Consider the following 14,348-nt stretch of genomic DNA (forward strand, 5'->3'; position numbering starts at 1 on the left):
ACAAAGATTGTTGCATTACTATTTACACATTAAGGACAAAACTTATACTATTCCTTAATGTGAACAATGATTGAATTTTTCAGAAGCATTTCTGGGGTTGGAACTTGGAATGGTTCAGATGGTTCTTATTCTTATATCCTCAATCCTCATAGCTCAATTTGGCAACTTCAGGTGTACCTAGAACTTATATTTTATGCAGCATCATATATATGTGTGTGTGTGTGTGACTGTGTGTGTAACTTCTCTAATTAGCTTCCAGCTGAGAAAAATACTTCAAGTACTGCATACAGTTCTGCTACTTCTGTAACTTTTGTTGGAAGGTAATGGCAGAACAGAACTCCTTTATTAACAGTCACCTGTCTTAAATTTTTCCAATCTCGAGGACACACCACACATGGGCCCTCTCTACCTAAACTTGTGTTGGCTAGATGTGACACTATACTTGTTTTCACATACATGTTTGTATTCATGGACTTATTCCTTTCTAACTTTCTCACATTAATAATTCTCACTAGCTGGGCCAACACTGCATGGGACATACATGTATAATGTATTGAAGAAAACATGAAGGTATGTCTGTCATACCATGTCCATCCTGAGCACTTTATAGGTGAAGATTTGCATTAAGCAAGAGCTTGTTTTAGTTCCCCTAAGTCATTGACAAATTATGCCTATTCATAATCCCAATAGAATAATGTAGCTAATTGCATATATGGATACATTTTTATCCTCCCAAACCACTCTCTTTACATGCTAATAGTTGTTTCTTGTTAATTACTTCTATTCCAAAGTGAAAGCCTTCCTAATTTCCAACTTATAAGTTTTTACCTGTACCAGATTTGTGATTGCCCACTTTTATTTTCCTAATTTACCACATCAATTTTCTGAGAGCTCTTATCAATGGCACACTAATCCATCTTGTATCCAAATCAAAATGGAAGTCATAGGTGTGACACGTTGGTTGTTCACCTCATCCCTTAACCATGAGGTCATAGTGTTTGATCCTCGCTTATGGAAATGGAGCACATTTCATGGTCAGTGTTTATTGCTTAGTGTGGACATATGCGGCTTACGGATTAATCACTGTTGTCGGCGGTGAATATCATAATTTAAAAAAATAAAAATGAAAGGCAGAAAAGTAAACTTGAGTGTTCTTTTTTTCCCTTGAAAAAGCATTACATTGGCAACCTCCTGGATTCTTACTGGAAAACAATGACTCAAATGCTTTACATCATAAGCAAAAGGACAAAGGGGAGAAAATGAAAGAAAGAAAAATCTGCAAAAGTTGCTTTTCTTCCTTTATTACAAAGGAACATGAATTACAAAGGCCAACAATCTAAATGAAATCAAAAATCACTGGCCAGAGGTGCATGCTGGGAGGGGAAGAACACATAGGTGTAGATAACACCAGCCAAGCCACCACCAATGAGAGGTCCAACCCAGTAGATCCAGTTGTCATGGAAGTCACCACTGACAACTGCAGGGCCAAAGGAGCGTGCTGGGTTCATTGACCCACCAGAGAATGGCCCTGCAGCTAAGATGTTGGCACCAACAATGAAACCAATTGCAATGGGTGCAATTGTGCCCAATGATCCCTTCTTGGGGTCAGCTGCAGTGGCATACACAGTGTACACCAATCCAAAGGTGATGATGATTTCTGTAACAACTCCTTCACCAGCTCCAGCAGCAACACTGTGGATTGGCAAAGTCTGACAAGGAATATCATTCACTCAGTTTCTACTTTTTAACAAAAATAAAAAATGAACATGAAAATGCATGTAGTCAAGAAATCTGAGTCATTCTATCAAGATAGGTGAGTTATTGTTCTGCAAGATTCATAACACTGATAGAATCTTAAATGCACGCAGTCAAGACATCTGAGCCATTCTATTAAGATCAACCTGTTAAGATTTTAAACTTATCTCTATCATTCAATGTTGATAAAACATGAGTCGTCTGATCTTGATCGAACGACTCAAACTCCTTGACTATGTGAATTTTAGATGGATCTGACTGCACAGGAACCCAAATCCACCACCCTTGGAGAGGGGGAAAAAACTTTTGCTAAGGACAGCCAAAACACTACTGTAGGGGTGATTGTGATTGTGCTAACTTAAATAAAGGGTCAGCACTTTATTTTTTCCTTTACCATAGAGAGTAGATTTGAGAAACTCTTTATATTTCAATCAACAAATAGTTCACTCTAGCTAGCACACTCATCAAAAGCATACACACCACACTAATTGAAAGTGTTTATTTCACACTAAAGAGAAATCATGAAACTCTATTCAAACAGATTTATACCCACTACCTAACACCAGTGTCCCCTCAATATGATGAATAGCAAAAAGACAGATATGATTCTGTTTATGCATGAAGCTTCTAGTGCAAGAATTAATGATAATTTTTCCATGTTTGACCAGAAAGTGGTTGAATCATGGAAGATATAAGGTTCAACTTTGAACTTACCAAGCCTCCTGTGACAAACTTGAGGAGAAAGCATGCAACTATGGAGCCAAGAAGCTGTGCAATCCAGTAGAAGAGACCAGTGAGGAGTGTGATCTGGCCACCAAGAGCCAACCCAAATGTCACAGCTGGGTTGACATGGCCACCAGAAATGTTGGCTCCAACAGAAACAGCAACAAAAAGAGCAAAAGCATGGCAAATAGCAACAGCCACCAACCCAGCAGGGTCAAGAGCTGCATCTGATGTCAATTTGCCTGCAAAAAGAAGTATAAGTGATCAGCGTTGTAAAAATTGATTATGGATAAAATAATATTGATAAAAGTGATTATAGAAAAGTGTGTTAAAATGAGTTGAAAAGTGTGAAAAAATTAATTTCTATAGGATAATGTTACGAAATTCAGTTATGAAATCTCATAATTAAATGTCCATTGTAGAAGCTACTATCTCAGGCTTCTCCGCCAAATTGATTTTAAAGCTTCCAAACATGAAACGAAACACACTTATTTCATGCTACTGATATACCTCATCATGGTGAGGAAAAAAAATGGTATTACTTGAGTGTAGCTCTAGTGATATCTTAAGTTCTATTCTTAGATAAACTAACCATAGGCTATGGCTGAGCCAACACCAGCAAAAACAAAGATCAAGGTTGAGATGAACTCAGCAATATAGGCTTTGATGGAGCCAAAACTGAAAGAATCATCAAACCGTCCAAATGCTATGCCAGCCATCTCCTGAAGTTTCTACAAGAGCCTCAAAGATGGTGGAGAGGATAAGATAAGGAAAATGTTTAGAGTATAACACAAAAGGCTTCTATCGTGAGCTATATATATAGCAGAAATTGTCAAGTACTCACTATCAAGGCTTATTAAAATAAGTTCATGAACTTCATGGTAAGGTTGCATTAACACTATTATCATTTAGAAAAGCTTGATAGTAAAGTTATTTTATTGATTGCAAATGCATTTTAAAATAAGTTTTATTGAACTATATTTAGATATAGTTAGCACGCACTTTAACATAAAATTTGATTGTCACTTTTCTTATTGATTGAAATGAACGTGAATTTTCATTGCGCTTAATTGGTATCCAAAAGTGCGTCTTACTGGTATCCTAATCACCTTATAAGATTTTAAATTCTTTTTATCTTAATCAAGATATTCCACAACCGATAACTGTGAGATTTTTCCCTCATCTCATAGTTAGGGCATTGAGCGTTAGGGACTAATTATAGAGTTTTTTTCTTCATTCACAAAATTAGAAATCAAATTCCTAACCCCATCCACTTAAGATCTCATGTTTAAGTCTTGACTCTTGAATATACAGTCATGTTAAATGCTTGAATGAAGAAATATTTATCTTTAAATTTTAATAGATTAACATGAAGAGACACTTGAAATTAAGAGGGTGGATATAGTGTACTATATAGTGTATGTTTGATTTCAAAAAAGGGAATACGGCTATTAGTTATAGCAATGCATATCCAATGAGGTCTTTTTTTGTGGCAATCTTAGCTGTCATTGGCGTGATCCAATAGAAATGTCTGGAAACAAATAAATGATTCCTTTCTTGTGAATGTGATGTGAGTAGTAGAGGGAGGGATAGGGGTGGTGCCGTGGTGGGGCAGAATGTGAATGTGAACGTGAATGTGAAGGAAATAATAATAATAATTATAAACCAAAAGAGTACAACTGAGGAGTGGAGGACATGAAATTTGGACCACAAACACCACCGGCCTTCTCTAAAAAACGGCAGAGGATGTGGAATTCCAAAATGAGTGAACAGAAAATTCATTGTTGTTGTGATGTTAGTTAATAGGTCACATATTGGTTTTGGTCTATATACTCTATAGTCTCTAGTATACTATGCAACAATACAAACTGGTCGGCAAATTAGAGCTGAACAACAAGATAGCATTGAGGACTTTTTGGCCCCATTGTTTTGTTGAATGCATAAAACTTTCCAATTAAGATTTCTAGCGACACACATTAATTTAATGACGGTTTTTAAAAATTGCTGCTAATATGTATGTTGATTGGATGTTGACTGAAAATCGTATGTCAGACCATGATTTTCATTGTTTAACTTCAATCAAGCATATTTTTTTGTTTTAACATTTGTAAGTGTTGAAATTGATTTTCTAGTGTTTGAATTAATGTTGTTTGTGCGCTGTAAATTAATGTTGTAAATTCAAATCGAATGTGGAAAATGTGAAATATTTGTTGCTTTTAATAATCGAATTTTTAATATAGGCAATCACTTTTAACCACTTTCAAAAACACTCATTGAATATGAAACTAAAAGTCTTAAATTCAACATAATCCTAAAAATTTACAAGTGAAATTTCACATATCAAAACATAAATCATTTCTATTTCATCCTACTTTTATCATGATCAGTACTTCTTTCAAAAAAAAAAATCATGATCAGTACTATCTGTGATTAGCTATGATAATGTTTGATACAAGCACTAATTTGTATAATGACAAACCCTATACAAATTACTGTGATGAATGATTTTCAATAAAAAAAAAGGTGCTTTTGGATATCCAGCCAGCTATCGCCATGTGATTGGTTTGTCCTTTCCTGGAGTAAGTCAAAAGTTGAACATCAAACGGCTACTCACTTTCGGTAATTCAGTTACTGTTTTCAACAGAGCTCAAAATAATTGCCAATTTCACAGCACCATAAACCACTTTTGGTGACTGATAGAGGCCTTTCTCTATTACTTAGTCAGCCATTTATCACTAGCACCCGCGAGCCGCGACGAAATGATTAGTCATTGTTATCAACAGTAGATACCATAATCTCGAAAAGAAGAAAAACAAATTAAATATAGTTATGGTGAAGTTTGGATTTCACCCTACAAAGCCATTGAAGGAGAACATGATTTGTCTGATCAATTGCTGGTTATAAGTCACTAACTAATGGGAATCTTATCTGCCAACTATTGTGTAGTAAGATAGAGCCATCAAGCCACATAATAAGCAACGTGTTAACGACGAGCTATTGTTTAATTTATAAATTCAGTACATGTTTGTACATGCATCATGTTCATAACCCAGTTTAAGAAAACATTATCTTCATTAGTTTTGCTATCCTTCCAAATCTGGACAGCATCAGATTCATAACCAAGTTTAAGAAAACATTATCTTCATTAGTTTTGATATCCTTCCAAATTTGGACAGCCTCGTGAGTTCAATTAAAAAAATTAAATGGAACCAAACATAATAACAAGCTTGGATATGTCATTATTTTTCTATTGAAAGTAAAGTCTCTTTCGGTATGGCCTTATACGTGGTAGTTCCTATATGGATAATATTCAGACTTGAAGATTGCTTGAAATTCAATGTGCAAAAGCTGCACCAATCTACGTTCTTGTGGTTGGTAGTTTATCTTTTGTCCCTATCTTTGTAAAAGTTTTAATACATGCATGAGTATCACTAGTGGCGGAACCAGAAATTTTGGGAAGCCTGGGCACATTTATGAAGTAGTCCCTGAATTTTTCCCTTACCTTTACATTTGCCCTTTTTTATTTTTATTTTTTGGAGCTAAATTATGATCTGGACCAAAGAAAAAAAAAATTTGGCCAGAGCCTGGGCACAGGCCCAGGATGGCCAGGCGGTACATCCGCCTATGAGTATCACTAAAAAAGCTTTGTTCACACTTTTCCACCTCCACTTGATAGAGAGTGATAGAAAGAGAAGAGAGAAAATTGTAAATGATATGATAGGAAGAGAAGAGAGAAATATTAAGAGAAATGATGTGAAAATGAAATTGACAAAAATATAAGGTGTGAAGGTATCAAAACTCGAGTATCACTAAGCCCCATTAGGTTGCTTATGAAAACAGGAAACTAACACATGTTGAAACACTTAATGGATTTTTCCTCATTCTCTCTCATTATCTTATCTCATATATTTTTACAAGTCATATCTCATTGGTTGAATCATAATTTTTTTTTTACATGAGGAAATAGGTTGAATCTTAATCTGTAGATCTTTCATTAGGAAAAAGTTATCAGACAGAAAAAAAATTATCCAAACACAATTTATGTGAGATAAAAATAATTTTGACACCGAAAGTAATTATTTCTAACAGAAACCTTGAAACAAACATGGTCATAATCGTAAAACATTAGCACTTTATGCTTCTCTGGCAGCATCATTTTGCTGTTCTGCACTTTTTAGCTATAGACGATAAGGTGGTTCCAAGGATGCCATGCAACCAGCTATGAGAAGGAAGAACTCCATAATATTCAGTGATAAATGGACAGCATAGATCAATAATTTGATGGGGCCAAAATTTTGTATAAATCCAATCTATACATTCATTTTTCAAACTCAATGGATCAAATAATAGTCATCAATTACACTAAATCTAACTGCATATTCTGAGGAAATGTATGGTAGCACAATAGCACAACAATGTAATTATCTTTCCTTTTTGTAACTAATAGCATGTTTAGAAATCTTACAAAAATTGATTCTAAAGTCAAAATCAATTCTGCAAAGAAGCTTCTGTGAGTAGCTTCTGGGTGCCAGAATTGATTCCGAGAAAAAATAAGTTGACTCAAACATGCTATAAGGCTCAAGGGCAGAATACATGGGACCAGTTGGTTTCCCTAATGAGATACTCTCACCAGTCCTCTGATCCATACTTCTTAAACTTGCCTGAACCATCAAAAATCATTTTGCTCATTCTGACTATTGGCAGCCTTATATCATATGTTAAGGAAAATCTAGAGAAATTCCAAAATGAAGGAGAAGGAAATGAAAGCGTATGTTGCCTATGTCTTGCATTCATCACAGCTGCACACAACTGTAACTCAAGATAAGAGAAAAATCTTGGATGACTACTGAAAACAATCTAACAAGATCAAAACACTCCCTTCCCCGCCTCGGACGTGGAGATAGATGATGTCCATAGATTATGTAAAGATTTGTTGCTGGATCTAGTGGCACACAACCATTTCCTTGGGATCTCATGATCGTCATCACTGGTCACAGTTGGCACATGCCAGCTACCATTGGCTGATTCCTGTAATTATATTACTCCAAAAGCTTATTTATACAACAACAACAACAACAACAAAAGCATTATCTCACTAAGTGAGGCCGGCAAGATATCGACGAATTTTATGTTGGCTGTTGAGGCCTAACACAACCCACCTCCTTTACCCGGGCTTGGGACCGGCTACGCAAGCATAGGCGGAGTTCCAAAAGCTTATTTATCTTCCATGAAAAATATTTAGCATATCTAATTAAGTTGCAAAGCTCTTTTTCCCCTTTGAATAGTGAAGGGATATAAAAATACAAACAAGTGGAGATAATCAACCCCCAAACCAAACCCCTCAAGAATTGGACAAAATTCTAAGCCCAATCCATTGAATAAGCAGTATGAATTCTATTAACGACAAGCAAGGAGAAATGGGCAACAACCATAATGGTTGCTTGCTGGAAGCATGCTACATTACATTCAATTTAAGAAGAAAAGCAGTTTTATTATCATCTCACCTGAATAACGATTGAATAACGAGGAGGCATAACTAGGGAAACTCTGCCAGCTGAGGCTGATACTCGAATCTGCAAACCGAAAAAAGGCACTGTCAATTTGAATTTTGGAGTAAAAAACCATTTGCAAAAGACAAATAACACATTAGTAAGTCAGCGTTAAGAAAAGATAAACTCCATGAGAACTGATTCTAGTGTGAATGGATAACAAACTCTTGCAAACTCCAGGATTCAGGGAAAAACAAATATTCAGCAGACCTTCTGGTTAGGGAAATGAATCAGAAGCATGATAAATTATACTATTATGGAATGTACAAGAGTTAATAGTTGGATTCATCAGCTTATTCTAGACCAGGCTTCACTCCATATAAGATTATCTAGGATTTAGTTAAGCATACATGGTTTTGCAGAAGACATTCACAATTAAGTTGAGGACTAAATGCATGGCCCATTGTAAATTGTAAAAGCATTTCCCCCTCTAATATGGGGTTTTGAAATCCTTGCTGTAGGCATTGGGTGGTCAATAGCCATGGTCTCGTGGAGATAGAAGACTAGCAGAATTCAGAATAGCCTTACAAATAATGCAAATTGATAGGGTGTGAAGCAAAGACATCACTCTTTCTTGAGTTAGTAGAGTGTCAAGCATGCTTCTGCTGACACTGACTCATGAACAACAGGTGTTGAACAACTCCTGACAAGGTGTCCAATTCAAAAACTATTTTTTATTGGCTTAGACACACGCCAAACATGACTACGACACTTAGTCGATACTCAACTATGATTTAATACTTGAAGCACACACAGCTCCTACAAAACAACTTTCAATTTTCGAAGTAATTTCAAAAGACTCAAATTAAAATAAAAATTTATCAAAAGTTTTGAAACTTGAAAAATGTTAAGAAAGGTTTGCAGCACACTTCATTTTACATATCATTCCGTCCCTAGTTCATCCCTTAGCACCACACACACACACACACACACACACACACACACACACACACACATACACACACACACACACATATTTAGAAGCTGTATCAAGTGAGAATGTGAGAGGATATAATCTTGAATCGTTGATCATACAACCATACATAAATGTTTGTAATTAACAGCTCCTAATGTGTGTGTGTGTGTGGTGTCTTGATGACCTACATGTGTGTCAATATCGTGTCTGATGTCTGGTTTCCATGATTTTGTCCATGCTTCAACGGGTTATACTGTAAAGTGTATAGGAACTTCTCTGATAGTTTACAATACCTGGTGCTTTTCCTTCCATCTCGGGAAAAAATTAGAACCCAGTAGTTGGAATAAGTGATCTCTCATCTCGTCATTTGTCAACAGTAAGCATTTACAACTAACAGCAGCGTATAACCAGAACCTATGATAAACAAAACAACAACATTTTAGCACAACTGAGTCATTGGAGGGCTATACAGATACACTTGTATACTGAAGAATCTATATTCCTATCAATGTCAGAACTGGATAATGCAAAAACTCAACATTAACCAAGTCTTATCCCCCTAGGTGAAATTGGCCACAAGAATAAATCGACATCAGTAGGCTCCTAAAAAATCAAAATTACGCAACTCAATCTAACTTAATATTATGGAAGTACTTCATTACCAGTCATCATTTGAACCTTGAGGTGTAGCATAAAGAGCGCCATTCTCTCTCCAATGTTCTAGAAGTCTCTTGTTATTTGGATTTTGAGCTGGACCGCCAGTTACCCGACTTACATGCAAAATAATGAGTGGCAATCTCTTCGAAGGGCTAATTTGACGTAATTGTTTAACAACATTATTAAGCTACAACGAAGGGCAAAGAACCATTAAGTAGTAGCCTTTGCTATATGCTAATAAAGTCAACAGTTACACTCACCTGTGAAAAACTGAAATTATGCTGGTTTGCAAGGCCTACATTGGCACCATCTACAACAGCATCGAACGGGCCATGCTGCTTAAGCCATTTCTGTAGAAGTCAAACTTGTACATCAATCCCTATGCCAATACTAATTCTTTTATTTACAACCTAATTGAAGACAGAGACTTGAAAGTGTAGACACAAGAATACACAACCCTTGTCAAAGGTAGCCTAAGATTAGATACAACAGTGAATAATGTTTTACCTGAAAATTATTGAAGTTTGACTGAGTTTCTCTTTGGCATGCCAATTTAGATAATGAGGTAGCAAAGTTTTCAGTCTCTTTGGGATCTAAATCAATGCTCACAAGCTTCTCGCCGCACGAGAGACACATTCCATCCTCATTGACATGAGTCTTCACCACCTTCCACTGCCCGCTCCCAAGCCACCCTTGTCCATGCCACCCTCCACCTCCCCGCACAATCCCATCTCTTACCTTGTCAGCATCCCAGTTCTCCTCCCCAACTTTCATTGCATACTCAGAGTTAAACCAGTCCTCAATTATCTGCAAACTTGACTCAGACACCTGCCTCACCGTAGCACGCAACCGATGCAATATCTCATACACCTTATCCTCCTTCTTCGCACTGACACTGACCTCCAAGAGAGCAGAAAGCTCAGGCTCTTCCGCTACGAGACCGGACTCAATCATGTCCGCGTCAACCTCACAAGCTTTCTCAAACTCCCCCCTCTTGCAAAACCCAAACAAAGCAGGCCCGTACGATCTCAGCTTAGGCGCAATACCAACATCCTTCATTTGCTTCAGCAACTCAAAAGCCATCTGGGGATCTTCCTTAGCAGCAGCAAGCCTAGCCGCATTAGTAAACGTCGCCTCATTTGGCTTCACTTTCTCCCTCATCATCTGCTGAAATATCTCAAACCCCCTCTCCAAACCCACTTGCCCACTATCCATCGAATCCGAATGCGGAATAGAACACAAGTACAACATCTTATTATAATGATCAATATTAAGAACAACCCCCATCTTCCGCGCCTCGTCGTAGAGCTCAAGTGCTTGAGCAACATCCCCAGCCTTAGAACACCGGTTAAGCTTCTGCTGCAAAACCCCCTCAGGAGATTCACGAGCAGCTTTTCTCTTTGCTTTGATTGAATGCCTAATGGATTTGGCTCGGGAAAGGGAGAAATTCTCATCCTGTGACTTGGGTGTTGGGGATAAAGTGCTCATGGTAGTGATTTTTGTGGTGTGTTTGGCAGTGTGAGAGTTCAAATTCCAATTCCAAAGACGTGGGAAATGGGGTTTGGTGAAGGAAGAGAAGATGGGGGTGAATCTGGTGGCCATTACAGCACTTCTACGCAGCATCACAGATTCAAGTAGTGTTGCTTAAACAGTGAAGAGGAAGAGGAAGAGGAAAATGACCGACCTCGGAAACAGCGAAGAGAAACTAACGTTGTTGTGATGGTGATTGTGATTGTGATTGTGAACTAACGTTGTTGTCATGGAATGAAAGAAGGTTGAGAAGTAGAAAACCAAACCCTATCCATCTTCATTCTTCTCCCGCGTTATCAGTTCCATTCGACACTCCTCTTTTGTTCTGCTCTGTACTAGATTTTGTTTATTGGATTGTGTCTTATCTATTGTTTTTTTTTTTCTTTCAAATTATTCATTATTTTTGAATTTTTTCATCAACTTTTATATAAGTAAATTGCTTATATTAGGCTTAGGATAAAGGGATAATATGTTATACTTTGATGTGCAATTATATCTTACTATTATTAATACTGCTATTAGGAGCGGTAAAAACTAAAAAGAGTTCGACTAGTCTGATCAACCCTTCAACCCGCATAACAAAAGGGGTGATGACTGACCCTTTAGCCTGTTTTGACCCACTCTACTTATTTCACTTTTAACTTGTTGAAAGATAAATGGGGCGGATTGGTTAATCAAGTGATCAGTTTTTTTTAAAACAAAATTAATAATGTTGTGGGCTTTGAGCTCATTACTGCATCTGAACTCTACCAGCGCCAATTTTTTTATTTTAGGGCTCAATTCATTTTTTTTCTAATATTGCCCACTGAGGGCTTCATCTCTTTTTGTGTTTTAGTGTTTCACTCAAATTGTTCGTGATTGTGAAGTGTAAATGGTGACCGAGGGTAATGATAGCATACGATATTGTCAAGACTTAAGAGATAATTCTCACTTCCAAACATATATTTTTTGTTTTCATATTTTGCGGGTCAACTTGCTAACCCAACCTAATATCGGGTGGCGTGAGGTCTTAAACACATATTGATGCAGCGGAAGTCGTACTAGGATTGCAAGCGCAAATCCTAAGGAAAAGGTTTCTGGAATCCACCAGAAAGGAAATTAGCAAGCGCTAAAACCCTAGAAAATACACTGGAATCCACCAGAGAAGAAGAGAAAACTCTTAAATTTTATTATCAATCAAAACTGAATAGGCTATGCCTTACAATTGCTTAAATAGGAAAAGAAAGAAAATCCTAACCAAAAAGAAATAAGATCTTGAAAGATCCTAATTGAAAATAAAAGATCCTAATTGAAATAAATAAGTTTCTAACAAAAAATAAATAATATCCTAAAAGATCTTAATTGAAAATTAAAGATCCTAATAAATAAAATCCTAATAAAATACTTAGATTTTGTTTTGCGGGCCCGAGACTGATTAGATGGGCTAAAATCCGATCGGGCTCATTCGACGAGCGACATCATCGTCGAAGCGCGCAGCCAGCCGCGCTACATCAGTCTCCTCCACCCCTGAGGAACTCGACCCCGAGTTCTCATCGTGATAAAGGGCCGCATCTTCCTGATACTCATAGATGTCAGCTACGTTGAAAGTATTTGAGATATTCATGTCATCTGGGAGAGCCACCACATAAGCATTGTCATTGACCTTTCGAATCACCTTGAATGGACCATACTTGCGTGGCTTCAACTTGTTGTAAGTACCAACTGGGAACCTCTCCTTCCGTAAGAACACCATCACATCGTCTCCCACATTGAAAACTTTAGCTCTCCTGCGTTTGTCGACGGCAGCCTTGTTCTTCATTCCAGTAGCCTCCAACCGGGCCTTTACAGCTTCTTTAACAGTCACAATCTCCTTAGCCATTGTCTCAGCCGCTGCACTAACCCCAGGTGCTTTAGGCAATTGTAACAAATCCACCACATGTCTGGGCACAGAAGTGTAAACGAGAGAAAAAGGTGACTTTCCGGTAGCTGAGTGCACAGCACTGTTATAAGCAAATTCCACCTGTGGAAGAGCTAGATCCCACTGCTTCGGTTTATCCCTGCAAATACTCCGAATCATATTTCCCAAAGTCCTATTGGTTACCTCAGTTTGTCCATCAGTCTGTGGATGTGCCGTAGAACTTCGGTTCAGCGCTGTTCCAAATAACCTCCAAAGAGTAACCCAGAAATGACTGAGAAATTTGGTGTCCCTGTCTGAAGTAATCGACGTAGGAACCCCGTGAAGGCGCACCACCTCCCTGAAGAACAGTTTGGCTATGTTGGACGCATCAGCAGTCTTCTTACAGGCAATGAAGTGCGTCATCTTGGAGAATCTGTCTACAACAACAAACACAGAATCCACACCTCGTTGTGTACGAGGCAAGCCCAACACGAAATCCATAGCCAAATCTTGCCAGATATCATCAGGAATAGGCAAAGGCATATAAAGACCAGTGTTTTGTGACTGACCTTTAGAAACCTGACAAGTGTAACACCTCTTGACTATAGTACCAACGTCCCTCCTTAAGTGTGGCCAATAATACCTCTCTTCCAGGCTAGCAATGGTCTTGTCTCTGCCCAAGTGACCGCTGAGTCCGCCACCATGTAAATCTCGGATCAACTTTTCCCTTAAAGAGGAGCAAGGGATGCACAGCTGATCCCCTTTAAAAAGATAGCCATCACGGATATGATAATCTGCCGAAGGATGCTTACCACTACACTTGGCCCATAATTCCTTGAAGTCAACATCACCTTCATACAGCTCTTTAAGGCACTCAAAGCCTACGATCTCCTGCGCTAAAGTAATTAGCAAGGAAGCTCTCCTACTCAACGCATCTGCTACCTTGTTAAGAGCTCCCGATTTATGCTGAATAATAAAAGGAAACTTCTGTAAGAAACTCACCCACCGAGCATGCATCTTGTTTATCACTTTCTGGCTGTGAAGAAACTTCAAAGCTTGGTGGTCAGTAAACAGAATGAACTCTCTCTGAATTAGGTAATGTTCCCACTGGCGTAGAGCTCTAAAGACTGCATAGAACTCCTGGTCATAAGTGCTCCACTTCTGGCGAGCATCACTCAACTTCTCGCTGAAAAAGGCCACCGGTCTCTTCTCTTGAGACAACACCGCTCCTATGCCAACTCCACTAGCATCACATTCAACTTGGAACACTTTATCAAAATCAGGGAGTGCTAGCACCGGTGCAGAGCATAATTTCTCCTTAATCAGGCCAAAACTTTGCTCC

The 14,348-nt window shown here is 37.9% G+C and overlaps 2 protein-coding genes across 2 annotated transcripts; both read right to left on the reverse strand.

Annotated features, from left to right (window-relative positions):
* Positions 1-1,139: 1,139 nt before the first annotated feature.
* LOC130743303 (aquaporin TIP2-1) lies at positions 1,140-3,273 on the reverse strand. The gene is made up of 3 exons (XM_057595494.1): positions 3,071-3,273; positions 2,470-2,720; positions 1,140-1,709 (listed from the first exon to the last, which is right to left on the reverse strand). The coding sequence occupies exons 1-3, from the start codon at positions 3,195-3,197 to the stop codon at positions 1,347-1,349; spliced, it is 741 nt and encodes a 246-aa protein (XP_057451477.1). The 5' UTR covers positions 3,198-3,273; the 3' UTR covers positions 1,140-1,346.
* Positions 3,274-6,815: 3,542 nt separating this feature from the next.
* On the reverse strand, positions 6,816-11,476 carry LOC130747869 (proteinaceous RNase P 1, chloroplastic/mitochondrial-like). Its single transcript, XM_057600919.1, has 6 exons — positions 10,108-11,476; positions 9,861-9,950; positions 9,606-9,787; positions 9,237-9,357; positions 7,983-8,051; positions 6,816-7,506 (listed from the first exon to the last, which is right to left on the reverse strand). Exons 1-6 carry the CDS (start codon positions 11,221-11,223, stop codon positions 7,345-7,347), a joined length of 1,740 nt encoding a protein of 579 aa, XP_057456902.1. The 5' UTR covers positions 11,224-11,476; the 3' UTR covers positions 6,816-7,344.
* Between the last annotated feature and the right edge of the window lie 2,872 nt (positions 11,477-14,348).

The sequence above is a fragment of the Lotus japonicus genome, chromosome 3 (genome assembly GCF_012489685.1).
Source record: "Lotus japonicus ecotype B-129 chromosome 3, LjGifu_v1.2".
Taxonomy (NCBI): Eukaryota; Viridiplantae; Streptophyta; class Magnoliopsida; order Fabales; family Fabaceae; genus Lotus; species Lotus japonicus.

Bases quoted from the DNA above. Each gene is read 5' to 3' on its own strand.
- LOC130743303 (XM_057595494.1), bottom strand. From the start codon at position 3,197: ATGGCTGGCATAGCATTTGGACGGTTTGATGATTCTTTCAGTTTTGGC. The intron at 2,721-3,070 runs GTTAGTTTATCT...TTCTTTTTGCAG, and splicing joins TGGCTCAGCCATAGCCTATG to GCAAATTGACATCAGATGCA. The intron at 1,710-2,469 runs GTAAGTTCAAAG...ATTCCTTGTCAG, and splicing joins AGTTTGTCACAGGAGGCTTG to ACTTTGCCAATCCACAGTGT.
- LOC130747869 (XM_057600919.1), bottom strand. From the start codon at position 11,223: ATGCTGCGTAGAAGTGCTGTAATGGCCACCAGATTCACCCCCATCTTC. The intron at 9,358-9,605 runs GTAATGAAGTAC...TGTTTATCATAG, and splicing joins CAAGGTTCAAATGATGACTG to GTTCTGGTTATACGCTGCTG. The intron at 8,052-9,236 runs GTATTGTAAACT...TTCGGTTTGCAG, and splicing joins GATGGAAGGAAAAGCACCAG to ATTCGAGTATCAGCCTCAGC.